At 39.9% G+C, this 21,475-nt stretch overlaps 2 protein-coding genes across 2 annotated transcripts; both read right to left on the bottom strand.

Moving 5' to 3' along the window:
- Positions 1–661: 661 nt before the first annotated feature.
- ccdc142 (coiled-coil domain containing 142) lies at positions 662–7,822 on the bottom strand. The gene is made up of 8 exons (XM_053324248.1): positions 7,675–7,822; positions 7,391–7,543; positions 5,790–5,904; positions 3,691–3,868; positions 2,756–2,866; positions 1,840–1,940; positions 1,009–1,177; positions 662–792 (listed from the first exon to the last, which is right to left on the bottom strand). The coding sequence occupies exons 1-8, from the start codon at positions 7,747–7,749 to the stop codon at positions 684–686; spliced, it is 1,011 nt and encodes a 336-aa protein (XP_053180223.1). The 5' UTR covers positions 7,750–7,822; the 3' UTR covers positions 662–683.
- Positions 7,823–8,732: 910 nt separating this feature from the next.
- On the bottom strand, positions 8,733–20,377 carry LOC128363486 (uncharacterized). Its single transcript, XM_053324489.1, has 8 exons — positions 20,359–20,377; positions 16,309–16,559; positions 15,121–15,312; positions 12,886–14,177; positions 11,201–11,502; positions 10,910–10,996; positions 10,421–10,615; positions 8,733–8,746 (listed from the first exon to the last, which is right to left on the bottom strand). Exons 1-8 carry the CDS (start codon positions 20,375–20,377, stop codon positions 8,733–8,735), a joined length of 2,352 nt encoding a protein of 783 aa, XP_053180464.1.
- Positions 20,378–21,475: the final 1,098 nt, after the last annotated feature.

A 21,475-nucleotide genomic window follows, 5' to 3' on the forward strand; every position in this document is an offset into this window, starting at 1 on the left:
AAAATGTCTTTAGACATTAGGTAAAAAAAGGTTTTATACTATCCAAAAGTAACTTGAAGAGGCATCAAATTCTTATTTTATATATTGAAAAAATATATACTTTACCAACAATAAGAATAACATTTATTATTTTAGAATATATTATTTTATTTTTTATGATTCTTACTGTAGGCCTATATTTGCTTTCAACCATGTTTGTTACTTTTGTCACACTAAAGCAAACATCCAGAGAGAGTAATTCATGCTTGTGTGTGTGTGTGTGTGTGTGTGTGTGTGTGTGTGTGTGTGTGTGTGTGTGTGTGTGTGTGTGTGTGAGAGAGAGTGAGAGAGACAGAGGGAGAGAGAGGGAGAGAGAGAGAGAGAGAGAGAGAGGAGAGAGAGAGAGAGAGAGAGAGAGAGAGAGAGAGAGAGAGAGAGAGAGGTTACCTTCAAGGACAAATTTCAGACTTAAGACTAGTTGACAGGGAATGACTTGTGACAAAAGTCATGTGCTCAACTGGGAAAAAGTGAACTTTTGGGTTTTAGTATATGTAATGTCCCTGTGTGTAAGTGACATACAGTGTGTGTGTGTGTGTGTGTGTGTGTGTGTGTGTGTGTGTGTGTGTGTGTGTGTGTGTGTGTGTGTGTGTGTGTGTGTGTGTGTGTGTGCGTGGGTGCGTGTGATCTTTGCAGTGTGTGTGGGTTCAGGGTTCAGCATTGGAGAGACAGTGTAGTCCCGGCAGCCGCCAGCGTCGAGTGCTGTTGTGGATCCTCAGGTCCAACCATTCCTGCTGAGCAGCACCCAGAGCTAGACTGGCAGCACAACACAACACAGTATCGTTTTTTATTGAATATCATCACCGCTGCACAACAGGATTTACTTCTGTCCCCACAAAAACACAGAACACTTTGATAACACAGAAGCTTATGAGGCATAATAAAGGCAGGGGTGGGGGTGGTAGAGCTCTTACCATGATACATATTCCAAAACATATAACTGATGAATCACTGCAGGGTGTAAAAGAGTACCTTGGAGCAAGGTAAGGCTCTCCGGGTGTGGATGGATCCACTGGAGAAAGGTCAGGGGTCATGACTGAGAGATCAGACTGAGTCATGTCTTCACCGTCCATACTCCTCAGGTTGGTGATACTGCTGCCCACTGCTGCATCAATGCTGTTTCTGCTGCTATGAGATGGACCTGAAGAGTTATACACCTCGGTTATTATCACTCTAGCCTCTCATGACACACATGTGATTTTATTTTAATCTAAATGAATTACTGCATCCACTGAAGTTTTTATCATCAAAATAGCTTCATTTTCACCATAAACACTTAAGATCAATCACATTACCTACAGTTTTAAAAGAAAATCAGTTAATATGGCCCAGTGCAATTTTTCCCACTAACCTCCTGTTCCATTTACACACTTTCATTTCCATTTCCACAGGGACCATTAAACATTACACAACTTTTATTTTAACTCATTTTAGCCCTACTTCTTATGTTAAGGCAAATTAATGGAAAAATGAAACAAATAAACAGCATCTTTTCTTACCCATGTCAGACTTTTATTTAGTTTCAGAACTTGGAAACTGCAGTTCAATCATAGTTCTGCCTTAGCGTCAGTGCATGTCATATACTACAGTCATAGAAAATGACATGTGAAAGAGTAGGACATTCACCATAACACAGTTTCAATGGTTTTCAAGGAGCTCTTGCAGAATAAATAATCCCAATGAGTCTCAACAATGTGATGTGTCAAATCACTGATGGGACAGATCTGGCCCACAGTAAATGATCATGGTTATAAAATGTTATTCAAATTGAATGACACACTGACTGATAAGGGTGATACTCACAGCAGCGTGTGAAAGGCTCCCAGGTTCTGGACTGCAGGTATGGTTTGGCTTGTGTCTGCTGGAGTAAACATACTACTGCTGAGTCCACCTGCTGAAAAACCCTACAGACAGAGAGATGGTAAATGGTAAATGGACAGTACTTATATAGCGCTTTTACATTACATCTCATTCACCCATTCACACACATTCATACACTGATGGGAGGAGCTACCACATAGTGCCAATCTGCTCATCAGAGGGAAGCTAGCCATTCATACACATTCATACACCGTTGGCACAGCAACAGGAGCAATTTGGGGTTAAGTATCTTGCCCAAGGACACATTGACATGTGGACTGGAGGAGGTGGGAATCGAATGACCGCTCTACCCCCTGAGCCACAGCCGCCCGACACTGGCATGGAAAATGATCATCACAAAAAAACATACCTGATTAGGTTCTCTTCACTTTGACCTTTACATTATATAGAACAAGGCTTTTACACTGCTTTTTCCATTTTCCAATCTATACTGGATAATGTCACTGTATTTTAGCTCTTTCAAAGTTTCAGTAGGTCATTAGACTCATGAGAAATGTATAGGTAGGTCATTTGATATTTGATAGTCATCACGAAAACAGTCTGATCAGGTCTAAAACAATGTGTGCTTAAATATAAAGCAAGTGTCATGGTTCACCTGTGAAATCAAATGTGGACCTGATTTGAATCTTTCTTACACACTTGTTAAACACAAGGGTGTTTAACAAGGGGTTTGTGAGGAGACACTTCTACTGTGTGGCTGATCATGAACATTCACAGTCCACCTTTACATATAGAAATGCACCTATATAATCAATAATACAGTCTGCCATTTATCAAATAAAATACCTTAATATCCCACATCTAAATGACCGTGATGCAAGTGGTTCCAGTGTGATACCTGAGGCTGAGCAGTCTCTGGTGGAGTTCAGCTGGTAGACCGTATCTGTCTGACTGGATCAACTCTTTGATAGAATCAAAGTCCTGCTTCAGCTGGAGAGCTCCCTGCACACTGAAGGCATATAATATCACATTATATAATACATCACATTACAACAGTGATCAGAGAACCCAGCTACATACTCACATGTTCACACATCAGCTGTTCTGTTTCCTGAAGCTGTTTTTCTTTTAATAAGTTATTGTATAAACATTTATTTAAGCCCTATATAATATTCCTACCAGATCTACACAGAGACTTTAACATTTTGAGTTTGATGGATCATCAACCTGCTTAAAGGGGAATTTCATATAAAAGTCATCTGCTTTGACAGTAGATTTCCGCTGCTGTATGCATATCTGAAACATTTGACATCTCAGACAGCAACTCTCCACAGGATCCCCAAACTGTCAGTATATCATGATTGTTTAAAGGGGATGAAATAAGCAAATATGATCTTTCTGATCCCACCCTGTATCCAAGTGTGCCAACTGTACGGCCTTTCTGCGCCGTTGGTTTTACAAAAATAAGGCTCTTTGTAATAAATAAATGAATCTCACTTGCAGGAAACAGCTCACGACTTCCTGATCAGAAACATTGTTCACATGTGTGCTGTCCATGCGTGTAATATTATGTTATATGTATGTTTGAAGAATCACGCACACACACTGTACCTGTGCTGATGAAAAAGACACACACCACATTCAGCATGACAGCACATTGACACACTCTATCATTTTAACATTATTTGACATTTTAATGCCCTCCTATTATCTCCTGATGATGGACACTGGATTGATGCTGCAGCCACTGTCATGTCTACATTGGGAGGAGTTTCATTCTGTGGATAACACAGTGGTAGAAATCAATATATGATGCTATGACCAAAAACGTACCTGAACTTGATCTTCTGTTTCAGAATGTGTTCCATCCATGCCTCCATGAACGCTGTCATTGTTATACTCAGTGCTTGGGCACGGGCTTCATCAGATAATGGTGCCACACCCTCTAAAACCTGACCAATTACAGTCTGAGCTGCCAGAGCTGCATACTCACTGGGGCTGCTGGGAAAACCTGTGTACCAACAGTGAAAGTAAGTCAGTCAAATGTATCCACACACACATACCTTTGTAAATTAACACATTTTATTCAAATTACAGGCACAGTTTTAAGAATCATCAACATGAGAAAACCCCCAACAATCAGTAGTGTGGATAGCTTGAAGACAGAGCATAAAAAGTCACTGAAGGCATTTAGAGAGGAGCTGTGTGTCAGGTAGACAGTAAAATCCTCTATGGCCCAAAGTCCTAGGGATGCTTAATGTTTAAATCTACATTTTGGAACAGATCAAGATCATTACACACAAAAGATTTGTTTTGTATAGAGTGAGCATTTAACAGTGCTATCATAGGTTCAGAGTATGGCCTTAAAACAGGGGAAACAAGGTGTGCAGACTCACTTTACCACACAGGCAGACTCCATTCACTGAAGGGAGGGAGACTGGGAAAGACAAAGGCAGGAATGTCTAGCATTCCAAACCATGGACAATCAGAAATCATCCTGTACAGCAATAGTATACACCAAGCTAAGGCTCGCTGGAAACAACCAATACTGTTTTCCATCTCATGCACAGCCATCTCAGCTTCACCTGGAATTCAGCTGCAGCTTCCTCCACTGTCTTTGCAATAAAACACCAGCCCTGGGAGCAAACAGGGGCAATAAGGGATTTGGGAAGACCAGCTAAGAGACTCAACGATATGTGTTTAAAGTTTACAGGTTCAAATCAAATATATATGAGTACAAATAAAGTATTTTAGTCCCACATTTTAGGTTTCTTATTTGTAAGAATCATAAATTCCTTCTCATTAAGACACCAGCAGCCATTCAGTGAGCTGCACTCAACAACCTGTTGCTCACATGCATCCTGGAGAGAAACAATGTCTTTTTCCTCACTTATAGTTCTCATGATAACATGAAAGATTGTTGTGCTTGTTTTGCATCATGTTTCAGAAAGGCAGCTCTCACTCCTCCACCAAAAAGAATGATATCATATCAAAATGCTATGGAGACATTAGATTAGAGCTAGTGTTAAATCACCAAAGAGCTGCACAGCTCAGTTCATTAGCTAATGTTCTCCCCAGGATGATGACAGATGTTGACCAGGTGATCAGGAGTCAGTCATTTACCACTAGCTCTAACAGCTCTGTCATTTTCTTTTATAAATGATGTCATTTCTTTTGGAAGATGATGAAATCTAACAGTTGTAGCTGTAACATTAGATGGAATGTAAAGTGAAGCTTCGTGTTTTTACTGGACAGAACAGCACCTCTATCTGTACAACTGTTCATTTAATACATTTTTATGTATTAAGCTACATACCAGTTTTGATTTGTATTATAGCTACAATGTAGAATGAATAACATAATGTACTGCATCCCTCTGTCAATGAGACAAAAGGAGTTACCAGTGCTTTGACTTGAGATGATTTTGTGTGACTCCAATTTAACCCTATAATGACTTAGTGAGCAGACCTTTCTCCTCTATCTGTGCTGACACTAATCAGTACACTGCCTGTGCTCTAGGTGAAACATCTGGGCTAACCTGTATCTTATATAATATAATGACTACCCTGCAGGTGGTACAGGTCCCCCCAAAAAAGAGATTTCAGCCATGAATTTTGCAGGCAAACAAAAATCTATTAAAATTGTGAATTGACCTCTAGCTAAAAAAACATTTCGACCATATTGTCCAGCCCCACCTTAAACCAAATGATGTATTTCTTCAGAGTCTATCAGAGTTTGCCACTTTCCATCCTTTTATATTAAAAAGACCTGATAAATCCATCATGAAGTCATCAGGAAGTGTGTCAAAGCCATCAGAAAAGGTCAGTTTACAGTAGTTATAAGTTTCATCTTCTGAATGAGGGGTTATTTTATGAGTTTACGTCTGTACCAGTCAGTCAAATCAGACTGCTGTACCAGTCATATTTGTGTACCTGTCCTGTGGTGAGGTCTCCAGTGTGCAGCAGAAGGCATGGTCTGTTCAAAGATCTCCCCAGACATCCTCTTGCAGTCATTGGAAAAGCTCTTCAGCACTAGAGAAGAGAAGGTCTGATGGACACACAGTAAAAACATCAGATCAGATCTGCATTCTTTGGTTTACATGATGCCACACTCATGTTGTTGGAGTGGAAGAGAGGGAAAACATCTTGTTATTATGAGCATTGTGTGAACAAGTGTTATTCCAGAGTATACATAAACCTTCCTCCAAGACAGACTACAGAAATTGTATTGGCTACCACATTTTCTCTATTATCCAAGGAGATCAACAGGTGTATTGTTAAACATTGTCAGAATTTATCTATCATGTCAGAGATTTGCCAATCTTTGCCAATCAGCGTGCCAGGAACCTAAGGACTGTTACACATATTCTGTCTAACCTGCCAGCTGCTCATTGCCCATGTTTAGGTTGTGTCCAGTGCAGCACTATGATTAGAGGAGATGTTTGTCTACACCCTTATACTGGGAAAAAGTATCTCTTGCAGAGCTAAATATGTGGTCTATCTTTAGAAATGTCCTTGTGGGTTAGCTTATATATGTTATGTCAAGTTAAGAGTTGAAAAGCAAGATTTCTGAACATAAAAGCAGCAAAAGGAATAAGGATGAAAAATCCCCAATGGCCAGACACTCCAATATGGATTGATAGATGGATGGATGGATGGATGGAGAGATAGATTGATCCCGAGGAGAATGTAGCCATCTAGTAGCTTGTACAACACACAACACAGCAATGTACAAAATAATAGAAGAATAAAAACAGCAGTGAAGTGAAGAGTATGTGCCAGTGGAGGTAGTCTAAATGCAGAATTCAAATACAAATTGTAGTCACAGAATGCATGTAGTTGTGATGTATGTTCTCTTGAATCCCATGTATAGAAGTTGTAGTAGCTAGTTCCCCTCTTAACAGTGTGGTGATGGGGACAAATCTCTGTTACAGAGGAAAGCATGGCTCTTAATACATATTATCTTGCTATACGTTCATACGTTCGTCATTTCTACTAGATTTGATTATGCTGATGACTATTGATCTATGAGTGCTGCTGTTCTGTTTGTTTTGACCCTTGCTAAAACTGTGAACCTGATACAGTGTTCAAGATGCACAGCTGTATGAGCTTCTAAGTCTGCACACTTTTCTACAACATACATTTTAATATACATACAATATCAAGTCATTACAAGTTCAAATGAAGTCACAAGTCATTGGTGTTAAAGTCCAAGTTCATTTAGTCAGGTCCAAAGTCATCAGATTGATGATTTGAGACAAAGTCATGTGACTCCAGTCCATGCCACTGCTGCAGAGTGTTTAAGTTCATTCCTGACCAGAGGACCACAACATCTCTTTTTTTGTCAGGGAAAGTTTTGGTGTGATCCACAATCTCTGCCTCTGATCAGCTGTGTGCAAACTGTCAAACACAGCTGATCTCTGTTTTTGTTCTCTGATACACATAATTCTAAATATTTAGATTGCATCTTCACAACAAAACTAAGTCAGCTGTCTAATGTTGTTGAGACTTATAGAATCAATCAAACACATCACCTGCAGCTCACACACAGCCTTGTCAAGCACTCCGATCTGCTGCCTCAGCAGAAGTTGACTCTGGTTATGAAGAGTGGAATGATGATCATTGTCTGCATTCATTATCAGGGACTTAGTCTGCTGCACCATCATGTCTACTGACTCTCTCAGCACCTGCAGAGACAGAGAAAAAACACACTTTATTCATCTGATGTTGGTTTAATGTCCAGACTAAGGTAAAAATGTATTAGGCTGAACTAGTCTTGTGACTGGTGTGAATATTCCACTGCACATGAGTAACCTACTTTCAGGTCTCCTTGTGTGATGAGTAGGAACTTGTTGAGGCTCCATGAGGAAAGGAACTGGTAGGCCTTTGACATGACCCAGGCTGTAGACAGCTGCACTGTGCCAAGCGCTAAGCTAACCGTGTGCCTCTGGAGAGTGAGTCTAGAGGGGAAGAGACTAAAACAACCTGAGGAGAGAGGAGAAGAGAAAGAGACAGGCTTTGATTAGCTTCAAGCTGTAGTGTTTCTGCTTGGCTAAAAAACGAATAATACTTTGTGGGTAAACAAGATATTTCATTTTTTTTAATGTTTCAATATGATGTTGTGGCTGATTAATTGGCTTGAATCAAGCTAATTGTTAACATATACATCTACATTTAGTTACATTTAGTTAGATGATTGTAATAACTTAACTCATGGATGCATAAGTGGAGATGATTTGAATTGTCTTTCTATCAGTGATGTTTTTGCTCAGTTTGATGTACCCCACTACTTTTTCATGATCTGCACCAGGAGATGAGGGGGTTTGGGGAGGGAGGGGGGGTGGTAGGGGTGTGTTCTGAGATTACTTCTATTGGGAGTTAGTTGGGATCCCATTGTTTTGGAATAGATGTCGTCTTGCTGTTAGTATGAAAATGTACTGTGATTAACTGGACCAATAATAAGCCAGGGAGATGTTCAGGGTCCTTCCTCAACTAAGAATCAGTGTGGCTCTGAGCAGTAGAGACATTTGGTCTCTTTGTTTGATACTACTTAGCTGGGGAATGTACTCAGTTAGCACTACAGGGCTAATACTACCAGCAACAGTCACACCCATCCAGGATGAACTGGAGGAAGTAAGATAAGTATTTCTCTTTGACCTCATTGTTTAAATACTGCTATGTTTAGTGTTTTAAGGCAACTTAACTTTACTTCATGTCTCACTGTGCAGTATTGTGAAATGTTAATATTGATGTGAATATTACATATATATTATCTTTATTATTTATATTTTCTAAATGTTTAATTTCTGTTCATAACCATTCAAATGTTGTTTATAAAAAGAAACATGGTTATTCATATTCCTGTGTGACTAACATTTACTTACTGATATCTGTGCAGGACACAGACACAAAACACACACTCTGCTCACAACGTTCATTACTACTGATATATATTGTAATCAGGCTAACTGAAACTACTGATCAGTGCGTTTATACATTTTTTGTCTCACAAACATCACTGTGCCTTCAGCCTTTTGACATCTGTCATTCCAGTACCAAACATGTAGCTGAAATGTTTAAATGAATCATGATCTGGAGCCTGTGGGTTGATCAAGACATCCTTGCTTTACTTCAATTTGTTATTTTTTGTTTTTTGATTGTTTCATGGCGCCTACATTCTAAAAGCACTGATAAACACATTCACACCTCTGCATAACCCCGCGGAAAGGTGCTGATTTAGTGTGAATGCAGAGCTTCATCCTGTCTGCTGAGGTCTCTCTGCTCTGTGTGTGTGTGTGTGTGTGTGTGTGTGTGTGTGTGTGTGTGTGTGTGTGTGTGTGTGTGTGTGTGTGTGTGTGTAGCTCACACAGCTGCTTTCAGTTAAACAGAAACACAGACCTGCAGCTCTTTCTACACAGAGACAGAGAGCAGAGCAGAGGACAGACACAGACAGTAATGTAATGTTCTCTGCACTACAAGGCCCGAACTCTTGTGCGCTGTGATTGGCTACACACCCACTGCCCAGAAGCATCTCCTTCACAGCAAACTAGAGAACTAAGAATACCTTTGTATGAGTCTATATATTATTTTTAAGGACAATCCTGCATAGTATACCTTTAATAAAGGGAACGTGTGACCTTTATTAAGGTGAGGTATAATTCCTTGATCTTGCTCCAGATCAGTTTGTATTCCATTCATCTGCTCCTTGTTTTTTCCTAACTCCTCATGTACTGTACATCTATCATTCCTTCATTTAGATCATAGTTGCTCTTGTTTCTGCCAGCCATGCCAGTAACTGCATGGCTGACTGAAATACTGGCTATAATGCAAATGCAGGGAACTAATATAAGATACAGTCAGTCTGTAGTTTGTAAGGTTTGTAAGGGTTGCTTATGTGTAGCGTCCTACAATATATAATGTGCTCCAAGGCTGGAATGGAAGTCAGCACCCTGTAATAATAATAGTGTGGTGAGTTAGCCAGCTGTGCAGAAATGCGTTCTTAACACAATGAGTTCTGTCACTTTGGAACAACTTTAACACTGAATGCACATTTCCAGAAAAATGGTAGTGATGGAAAGTAATTAGGAACATTAACTCAAGTAATGTACTTGAGGAAAGTTATAAGTTACTTGTATTTCACTTCAGTATTTCCCTTTTTAATGTGACTTTGTATTTTATACTCCACTACATTCATGGGATACTGACTATACCCTGCCTGATTATACATTAATAATATCACCTAGTCAGTGTATGGTACTGATCACTTACTGGTACTGACTGGTAAAGTGGGATCTAACATGTGTTCAGTGAAAGAACTGTGATTATTCAGAGTCAATCAAAATAGAAGTCAGTTGACTATTATCAACCAAAACAAAGCCACTGTTTAGTTTGTTAAAGACAAGGATGGCTTTCCAATCACACAAGCACGTATTGAGTATTGAGGCAAGCCATATTCACATTATGGCTTGCATCATTACTGTGTATGTGGTGTGTTGTTGATGTAAGTTGTGCTGTGCATGTAATGTACGTTTGTATTTGGCCTGTACACGTTTCTGCTTGTTTACCTGAAGCCCTGCTGTTTGACTGATGGCAGCACAGGGAGGACAGGAAAGGAGGGGACAGCTGCAGGAGGTGCTCCATGGTCTCTGACATCATCATACTTCCATCTTGCTTAGATGACAGTGTCAGACACCTGATACTGTGATTTACATCTGTGAGACACTTATCTTTCAGAGCTGAACCTAAACTTCTGCACATTACTGAAGAAAGACACAGAAGGAGAGAAAGACAGCGTAATAAATCATGCAACAAAGAGTCACTATATACAGATTTTGTGAAAATGGTTCATCAAAGTTTATTTATGCATAACACATGCAACACGTGCAGTGCAATGTTCTGATTATCAGTTTTTTCTGATTAAGTTTTATAATACTGAGCATCTGGTGATAAACACTTGTCCAATCTAAAATAACATCATATAAAAATGCTGCACAAAGCAGTGTGAGGTGTGTGTGTGTGTGTGTGTGTGTGTGTGTGTGTGTGTGTGTACTAACCATAGTCCCAATGAGCATGTGCTGTGTTGACTAAAAAACACAGACTGAAGTCCTCCAGCATGGTTCTGCACTCATTTGGAATCAGATCTACAACAAAACAAACCCACAGATATCATGTAGACAGCACAGTAGTTACTTCTCTCCTTAAAGCTCTGAAACAAAACATCTCTGTCTTTTAATCACAAGAAATAAATAGATATTCAACCAATCCTTCTACATTTGTTACAGTAACAACATGAAGAATAGTATCAACATCATTTTATCATTACTATCTGGACAAGATCATCTTACCCATCTTTGAAGCTTGACTGATCATGTTCAGGATCTGGAACCTCCTGTGGTTGTCATGGAGATTGATGCTTCCTGCATTGTTTCCTGCCGGTGGCACATGCAGCTGCAGCCACAGGGCTTTGCTGCACAGACTCCACAGCAGGGTGCGGTACTGTCCAAACAGATCATCAAACACCAGCGACTGATCCATGTCTAACCACTGGACCGAACGAGACTGACGAACACAGTCTGGCTCCACTGTTGTCCCCTCTGCTCCCACACTCTCCTCTTTCTTTGGGTCTCCATCCTTCCCAAAGCCTGAGCTGAAGGGCACACACAGTCTGCAATCATCACACAAGGCCTAGACTGCTCTAGGCCTTTATTATCATCACTAGTTATTATATTAGTATTATGAGTGTTGTTACTGTGTCTCTCTCTCTGCTTGGAGTTTTTCCTTGCTGCTGTTGTCAAGTGCTTGTTCATAGGGCAAAATATTGGGTCTCTTTAAAGTAAAGAGCACAGTATACATAAAAGCTCTCTATGAAAGCTCCAGAATAAATCTAGTGAGTGGACCTTGAGTTCAATGTTTTTTGTCAAACTTCTGTATATACTGTATTTTATGATTTTTTTAATCTCTTCATGCTAACTGAAAAACATGCAGAGAATGTGTTTATCTGACCCTACTATAATGCCAGAAATGTTAACTCATCCAATGTTACTGAAGTTTTGGCTTTTTTGGCATTATAAAATGTTCAGGAAAAAATGGCACTGTGTTAGAAAACAGGCACTGGCACTCAAGCCCCTTGCTAGTTTATTTATGCTTATTTATTCAAAGCTCTTAGGTCGTATTCAGACCAAATCAGACTGGTAGGTACACCACGCTACCACAGGTTTGTGCACAGATATCAGGGAGTGTGGATGTGCATTTTAATGATCATTTACTGGTTTACTGGTTTTCTCACTACCACAGCTCCCTCTCTTTATTCACTCTCTAGCTCATTTGACCACAGCTGCTCTCTCTTTATGGCTTGTTCAGTGAAGAGAAATATTAGGTTTTGTGCTGTTCATACTAGCATTTTATACCATTTATGCCATTTTCACAGTGTTCACCCAACTGTACAGCTCATCTTTGTTAATTCTACTACTGGCCTTAAGATGTGCTAGAGACAGACCTGTTAAGACTTTGCACTGCACTGGTTAAAACAGAGCGCAAAGTAGCACAAAGTTACTCAAAGTTATTTGGGTAAGTCCTTGTCAAAGGCAAGGCTAACATCTTTAGGAGCAGATAAAGTCCAAAAAACAGACAGTGTTCAGTCTGTACTATGCTGTGTGTCTGTAAGCACACATGTTCTCATGAGTTTGTTGAGCATATAGTCTGCGTGGTCATAACATTTGGGCTGTGTGGACAGTCAGTGCTGGCCATCTGGGCTAATGGGACATGGAAAGTATAATTTGGGGTGTGATAAACAATACATTCTTTAAGTGAGGATCACAGAACACACTTTCAGACATTCTCTCCTTGAAAGCATAAATGGTCCTCCATAGATCTCCATAAAGCTGGCCGGTCATTGCTTGAGTTGGACGTAATTTGTGTTTTCTCAAGTTACAAACGAGTCGAATTCTGTGATCAAGTCGATCTCCAGCGTGGTTAGACAATCTGACAAGCTATTCTAACAACATAGGCTCTACCTTCAACACAACATTACCTGGCAGTGGCTTCAGGCCTGGTTGTTGTTTCCAGCTCAGCCCCTGCCTGCTGACTTCCCTCCAAATGTTGACCCTCAATCAGTTCTGTTCTCAGTCCATTTAACTCCACTGAATCAGTGATTGGAGAATTGGAAATCAGCGGGTCAGTCTTTCCATTTTGCGATGGCACATCTGTTGGTTTTGTATGTGGGAGCATTTGTTCGACGGATGCTTCTGGTGTTGGTGTATATGATACCAGTGGAGCTAGTAGGTCATTGGAGGAAACAAGCACCTGAAAAAGTAGCTCTACAGAGGACTGGTCCTGTTGGCAAAACCAAGGCAGGGATGAGAGGTGATGGAGGGAGGCTGAAGGGGGTGTCGCAGTCTGTAATAGATTACAGATTTCTAAACTGGTCTGTTTTTCTAGATTTGAGTTTTTAAGATGAGAGTTCAAAGCATCCACATTGGTCTGGTATACGCATATTTGGCACTGGTTGGGAAAGTTACTTCTGGTTTGGTCGTTATGAGGGAACTCTGGTCTTTGTAGGACAAGGGTGGACTTGGCTAACGAAGGATGCTGGTCAGGGTTGTACACAGGAGGAGTTTTATGGTAATTGTGATGAGCAGATGACTGCAGAGGGGAGAGAGGAGTAATAGAGGATAGAGGAGAGGAATGCTGAAGCTGCTCCCAGGTCCACTTAGATCTCAGTGTGAAGGTCCCACAGCTCAGCCTGGACACCTGACTGATGGGCTTATCAGAGAACGCGTGGACTTTACAGATGTGATAGCTCTGCTCAGAGGCCCAGCGGTGTAGATACTTAGCTGCCATATCTGCATGATGCACTGCTAAAAACTTCATCAGCTCTTTGACTGAGAAGGCAGTGGGGTGATACCCTCTGCTGCTGGTAAGACTACAATCCAGTGGTGAAGAATGTGCATGTTGTAATACCATAGTCCTCAGCTGGGTGGTGCTGGTCTGTGCTCTCTGCTCCTCCACTGCCTGGCTATACAGGTCTGTACCAGCTAAAATATCCTCCAGCACTTCTCTTGGTACACTGTCTAGTTCAGTCTGGGCTATAGCAGACAGAACTATATGCACATAATGTTCCATCACAACCAGCGCCTGCAGGCTCAATAAGTCCAGAGTCTGTCTGATTTCTAGCAGCAGCTTGGTCTGCTGGACCAGAGCAGGTCTCAGATAGGGGTCAGACTGCACTTTGGAAGACAGGCAAGACCAGTGATTGAGATGCACCCGCAGCTCCTGACACAGTGAGCCAAAGCCCACCCTGAATGAAGAGAAGCTGGACATGTTCTAAGAAGAAGAGGAGAATGTCTGTGAGTAAGCACCAGGGTTATTAGTGGTTAAATCCAGGTTAAAAACATTTCTCTTCTCCTGTGCTTATGATTGAGCTCTTTCAAAGCACTTCAAATTTTAATCTTTCATTTGCACTCTATGTCCTTTTAATGATTTTAAAGCAAATCATTATTTTATGCCGCAATCTTACATTTAATGCTCTATTCTAGCATTTTATTTCTCTCTCTTTCTATTTTTCTGTACTTTGTTTTTATTATTAGTGTGTGAAGGGGGTTAATTGTATGTTTTAATGTTTCCATGTGTTTACTATTATTGGGTGTTATTTTTATTTCTCAAATTGCATGTTTTTATGTTTTTTTTATTTCCAATTCTTACTGTTAAATGCTTGTTTTATGCACATTGAGTTGCCATTGTGTATGAAATGTGCTATATAAATAAAGCTGCCATATGATATGATACCTGAACTTCAGTGCTGTTACCAAACAGTTACAATATCATACCATTAGTTTCACATGTTTGAAAAGAAATATGTTTGTAAATCTGGTTCCTTGGACTATTAATACTGAAACAAATTACTATGTAATGTCAAAGGGAGACAAATGTTTTATTAATGCCTGGTGAACTGCCAAACTGGTGGAGTTGTTTTTACCATCTTTTGGTTGATTGTTTCAGTTCTTATCACCACACACTGTGTGGCTGAGTTTAAGCCATTCTTATCAACTTCCACAGGCAGACTCCATCAGAAAAGATGTGATAAACCCACTGCATACTACCTGCCTAGCACCAAACAGCAGACCCAGTTAGTACCTTAGTATCAGGTGAGGCTGGTGAGCAAATGAAAAGCTGCAAGGAGTTTCACATTTCACACAGTAATCTGAATAAATGATAAAGCTCACAAAACTTTTGAAACATTTGAGACATTCCTGCAGCTCCACCTCACCTGGTTGAGCAGCTGGCTCACTCTGGATATGTAGGCTGCTGTTATGCGAGCCCTCCTGGTGTACTCATGAATGAAGAGCAGGAGAGAGTGCTCCTCCAGGAGTCTACACAGAGCTCTGTGGTAGCCCTGCAGGAAGGAGGAGGAGGACAGGAGGAGAACACCGCCCTCTGCTGGAAAGCCTTTAACACATACCTGATGCAGACAGAAGAGAGAAGAGGAAGGTATGGACCCAGTCAGAGCATCTTCCCCTAGTGGTCAAAACAGCTAACATTATGACACTGTTCCTTCTCTAATGACTTTCTTTACAAACACATACTGACACATCCATCTCACCACACTGTCACATCTGTCCAATCCACGTCAATACAGCAATTCCTGTCAGTTCTAATCTATTACAATACTTAGAGTAACACTGTTCTCTGTAGTCTTAGTTTGTAAGTTGTGTCAGGTCAGCTACATCTAATCATCAAGTAGGGCTGGGCGATTATGGCAAAAATCTAAATCACCATTAATTGACCTTTTAACCTTGATTAGGATTAATGAAGGATTATCTCCACTCTTGATGAACAATGATGTATTTTCACAGTTTCTTTAGTTTAGTATTTTCCACTGCTGCCCTCACACATGAGGATCTTTAGGGAGTGAAAATAAACATGTTTTAAGATGTGACGCTGTGGTTAATGTCTAGTTTACTTGATTACAACTATGTAAAGATCATGATTTGGGTTCAAATCATTACTGGAGACAAGTTTTCAAATCCCTTTAAAGATATGCAACCTTTGCTGTCATGGCAACAGTGAACACCACCATTAATTGACATGAGCAAGATTAAGTCGATTAGACTTTCTAAATGTCGGTTTCGATTTTTTTTCCCATTAATTGCACAGCCCTATCATCTACTGTTCTGTATTTTTCACTACAGCATGTTACATAATGTTGATAGAAATACTGCAGAAATATTGAAAAAAGAAAAATCCTAGTTATCTCCTCTATAGAACAACTGCAATACTTAGCTTGAACATTAAACACAACAGAAGGGTTACCACTTCATAGCTAGTACTAAAGGCTCCAGGTAATCATGGTGTTAGCATGCCTCCTCATGATAATAATGGCCTTCTTTTTTAGCATTTTCTTTCACTTGTGTGGTTTTCTTAATTGAATTGCTTCCCTGCAGTCCCTGAAGCCCACCTGAGGAGACCCCATCTGTGCCCTGCTGACCGGCTGCCACTGTGGTGCTACAGCCAGAAGAGCTTGTTGCAGACGCAGGAGGCGTGCAGAGGATCGGGACACAAGGTTGTGAGCAACAACAAAGTTTCCTTCTTCTTCCTCATCCTGACTGCGGCCATGGAACAGCCACTTAAGACTGGGATTAAAAGTGCTCCTGAATAAAATCTCTGCTCGCTGCAGGGAACGGGAGATGGAACTCTGTGAGCGGGAACCTGAAAAGAAACACATCCAACATCAGGAAGGTATGGTGGTTTGTTATTACACTGGAGATGCTGCAAGAGACAACTGCAAGTCAGCAGGTCAGTTCTTCATTTAGGAGGGTTTACAGGTTAAATAGCTTAGGATATTAAGATAAACAGAGAAGGGAATGTCATGACTTTAGCCTGTCAATGGACCTTTTCAGCATTTAAAAATAAAGCAAAAAGTATAAATGCCTGGCAGATGGATGTACAGAAACATGTGTAGGACGGCTGTGGGCATGGAGGGAGGATGTGGGAAGAGGCATGTACTAAAGCACAATCGAGAACTACTAACACCCGACTGAAATTACTGCAATACAACTACAGAAATACAACAATTCTGGCAAGAAGTGAAACAATGTATTCAAAGCATTTTACAGATTCAAGTACCCTTAATCCCACAGCTGTTTATATTAGGGTTGTATCCAGATAATTTGAAGACTAAAGAATATCAAGGAATGTTTGTAGATTTAAGCATATTAATTGCAAAGACTAATAACACCAGAAGACCAAGAGTAAACAGGTGGCTGTCTGTGCTATCTACCACTCTCCCCTTAGAGAAAATGACCTACACATTAAAACATCAACAACATCATCTTCATCATATCTGGGACCCCTTTGTTTGCTATGTTTTAAGAACAGTCTTGTCACATGTGATGGAAGAGCCTGGAGATGTGTAAACAATGGCTCTCTGTGGTACTCAAAATGGCAGAAGTGTTTTTTTTTAATTTTTTCTTATACAATGGACTGAAATGTACTATAACTAATTTGATCCCCAACCAAGAATTGGAATAATTTGGATGGTGGGGTGGGAGGGGGTTGACATGTTTGTTCAATATGTAATAGTATTTATTTATTATGTTGTGAAAACAATAAAAATAATGTACATTTATATGGATATCTGAACTGAAATGTGTCTCTGTGGCACTGAGGACTGAAAGTTAAATAGCTGCTCCAAACTCTAGTGTACTGATTTTTGCCCATTTAAATCATGTGTTTGGAGATTTAGGTTATATTTTATTTAGACAGAGTTACTGTTTGTGTAGACAACATTTAACAATCAAGAAGTGCTACTATTTCATAAAGAGCTGTGTACCTGCAGGTTTTTGTTCCAACCAATCAAGAAAACACGATATGACCAATCAATGGTCTGAAGACTGAGATCAGTTGATAAAATGAGTCAAACCTGAGGCCTGTACTACGAAGCTGGATTCATTCAGATTCAGCTTTATTTATCCCCGAGGGGCAATTCGGTTTCTACAGGTCCAACCTCACATAGACAGACAGTAAACAACAACATTCGCTCCCACACAACATCATCAGAGCGAGTGACAAATGACCAGAGGGGAAATAAAATACAATACTACACAATACGATATTAAATACAGCTGAGTAAGAAACAGCTGAATAAAGTGCAAGTGCAAAATGAAGTTCCAGGGCTTTTATCACATAAACAAAAAATACAAAGGACTGTGCCCGGCCCCGGGAAAAGAAAAAAAAACTTATTCTGCATTAGGCAGCTGAATGGCAGAAGGAAGGAATGAACTGGAATAGCGGTTTGTCTTTCTGTGAGGGGGCAGGTAACGCCGCCCTGACGTCATTAATGTGAATTCATTAGAAAGAGCGTGCTCACTGTTGATGATACTTACTGCTTTCTGGAGGACCCGACGCTTCCAGAGAGAGTTTAGATCAATCAACTTTACTCCAGTAATTTTTGAGCAGACTTTGACCACACTGCCAAGAGAATTTTTGTCTTTTACAGACAAAGCGCCAAACCAACAGACAAAAGAGAAAGTTAACAGGTTCTCGATGTATGACAGGTATACAGTACACAAGATAGGTTTAGACACATTAAAAGGGTTTAACTTCCGCAATAAGTGGGTTCTTTGCTGACCCTTTTTAACAATAGCCTCAGCATTTATATCAAATCTGAGACTGGAGTCAAATATAGTGCCCAGACATTTGTAAGTATCCACTATATCAACATCTTCACCATGAATAACACTAGCCATAGGAGCGGTCTTGTTTTTTCTAAAGTCGATCAAGAGTTCCTTGGTTTTAGAGACATTTAAATCAAGGAAACTGTCATCACACCATTTAATAAAATCAGACAGAGTGCAGCCATGGTCCGATTCCACTCCCTGGAGGAGTGATAAAAGAGCAGTGTCATCTGAGAACTTTACAAGGAAGCTACTATCTTTACAAGACCTACAGCTGTCGGTGTACAGAATAAAAAGCAATGGTGAAAGAACACAACCCTGCGGAGAGCCTGTATTTGAGACCAGTATGTTTGATCTGTCACCATTAACTAAAACCTGTTGTGGTCTATTTGTTAAAAAGTTTAAGGACAGAGATAGGAGCTGGTGGGGTAAGTTAAAATAAGAAGCCAGCCTCTCGATCAGGATGTGAGGTTGCAGCTTATTGAAAGCTGAAGAGAAATCAACAAATAAAAAAGTCTGACATGAGCCTTGGGTTTTTCCAAGTGTTTCAAAGCTTTGTCTAAAATAAAAAGTTTAGCATCTTCTACTCCCTTGTTTATGTGGTAGGCAAACTGAAGCGGGTCAAGTTTGCCCTCCACTAGGGAGAGCACCTCCTCTTTATTCTATTTTTCATTACGAGGGAAGTGAGGGCTACCGGTCTAAAATCATTCAAATCACTAGGATTCTTAGTCTTGGGAATAGGGATTAAAATAGAAGATTTCCACACAGTGGGCAGCTGACAGCTGTCAACACACATTTGAAAAAGCTTGGTAAAAATCACACTAAGTCGGTCAGCACAGTGGTGCAGAGTGCGACCACAAATGGCGTTAGGGCCAAAAGCTTTCCTTTTGTTAGTTTTCTTAAATAAAATATTGACCTGGTCCTGAGATATCGATATTTCCCTGTAGGGTACCAAGGAGTCCCTGAGCTTGGAGACCTCTGAACTAAAATCATGTTTTTAGTTCAGAGGTTTAACATACCCGGGATATCTCTCCGTTACCTGGGTTGACTTACCCAGACATTCGCAATCCTGATAAGCGGTACTAGCTGGTTATCAACTCGGTAATTTAACCCAGGGTTTTTTAATCTGGATCTCTGCGCGCTCACATAAAGGGGAGGTGTTTGCAGCGTCTGACCAATCACAAACATGGAGAAACCCTGCAGAGCAGCCTTTACCATGGAGGAGCAGACAATTCTTCTTCAAAAATATGAAGAATTCAAACACATCATCCAGGCCAAAAGCAACACTGTTGCTGCAGCAAAAGCCAGGAAGGAATGCTGGCAGAAAATTGCCGACATTAAGTTAGTTTAATATTCAACATTCATTTGACATTCAAAATACAAACCTATTATGCGCTTCAGCCATTTCAGTGAATGATGTCAAACCAACTGTATAACATATAGACTAATATACCTCATGTGCCACAAGGATTTTTTTTAAAATATATATTTTGGTCAATTTTTAAAATTAAAAAATATGAATAAAATTCTGCTTTTCTGCACTTTTGCAGCGATTACTCTCAAGATGTTCTTATTGAGACTTTTTGTCAGGTTTCCTGACACAAGTTCTGAAACTGGAGGTTATTTATTTATTGTATATGTAAAAAACTGACGAAAAGATATATTTGAAAAATAAGCCTGGTTGCACATGAGGTATATTAGTCTGAATGTCATACAGTTGGTTTGACATCATTCACTCAAATGGCTGAAGCGCATAATAGGTTTGTATTTTGAAAGACAAATGAATGTTGAATATTAAACTAACTTAATGTTGCTTGAAAATCATTTTGTACCTTTCGTATAGAATGTCATCGGGGACATCTAAAGGATTGCATGTCCCTAAAAACTCTTATCCAGAACATAACCTGCTCCGGAGCAGGTTAGCCATTCAGCATAAGTTACCATGGTGATTTACCACGGTAAGAAGTGAACCAGCTTCGTAGTACGGAAAACCCAGGGTTAACCCTGAAGTTACCTCGATAAGACAAAATCCAGCTTCGTAGTACAGACCTTTGGTGTGCTGCTGTTTGTTTGGAATAAAAACCTGCAGACACATTTTTATTTTATTTAAAGGTTTAGAAATCAAGGACAATGCACATTTTAACAAAATGTAAACATGCCAGAATTAGCCAAAAGGCTATTTTACATCTGCTGTCCCTGGACTGATGTTAAATAGTCACCCTAAAAGAAATGACTGTTTATGGAATAGTTTGGACACTTACACCAAAGTAATGTGTTGTTATTCCAGCACTGAATTGAATATAGTCTCCATTGGAACCAGAGTGTATGGTGTACATAAAGAAAATCTAAGTTTGTTGACTGCAACTTAAAAATGGCTTGTAAAAGCAGCAGCAGCAGAGATACTGATAAGAGAGTATGTTTTTATGTTTTTATGTTTGCCTCCAGCAGCTTGCTGCACCACTGTATTAAACAACCTACCATTAGTAGTCAGATCCTCTGTCACATTGCAGGAACTACACCTCCACTGAAAGACAAAGAGGGAAAACTTCTTACATATGTTGTCCTTCAGTCATCTCTATTGACAACATATCTGTAATATTAATATTAGTCTTTTTTATTGTATGTTTCTTCTCTTTTGAACCACAATTGTTGGAGTGGATGAATTATCACTATAAAACAAGTGAAACATCATTGATTGGAGGCTGTGAACACCAATTTGAATTGTGAATTCAAATAATGTGTGATCAAATAAAAAATGCTAGGACTGTTTCTTTGATATATAGATATAACAAACACAAAACCTGTTCAGACTCAAGGTGTGTGTGTGTGTGTGTGTGTGTGTGTGTGTGTGTGTGTGTGTGTGTGTGTGTGTGTGTGTGTGAATGAAGAACATGAAGAAATATCACAACACAAGCACCAGTAGTCCTAACAATTGATGAAGTGTTTTTT

This window comes from Scomber japonicus, chromosome 8, assembly GCF_027409825.1.
Source record: "Scomber japonicus isolate fScoJap1 chromosome 8, fScoJap1.pri, whole genome shotgun sequence".
NCBI classification, from domain to species: Eukaryota; Metazoa; Chordata; class Actinopteri; order Scombriformes; family Scombridae; genus Scomber; species Scomber japonicus.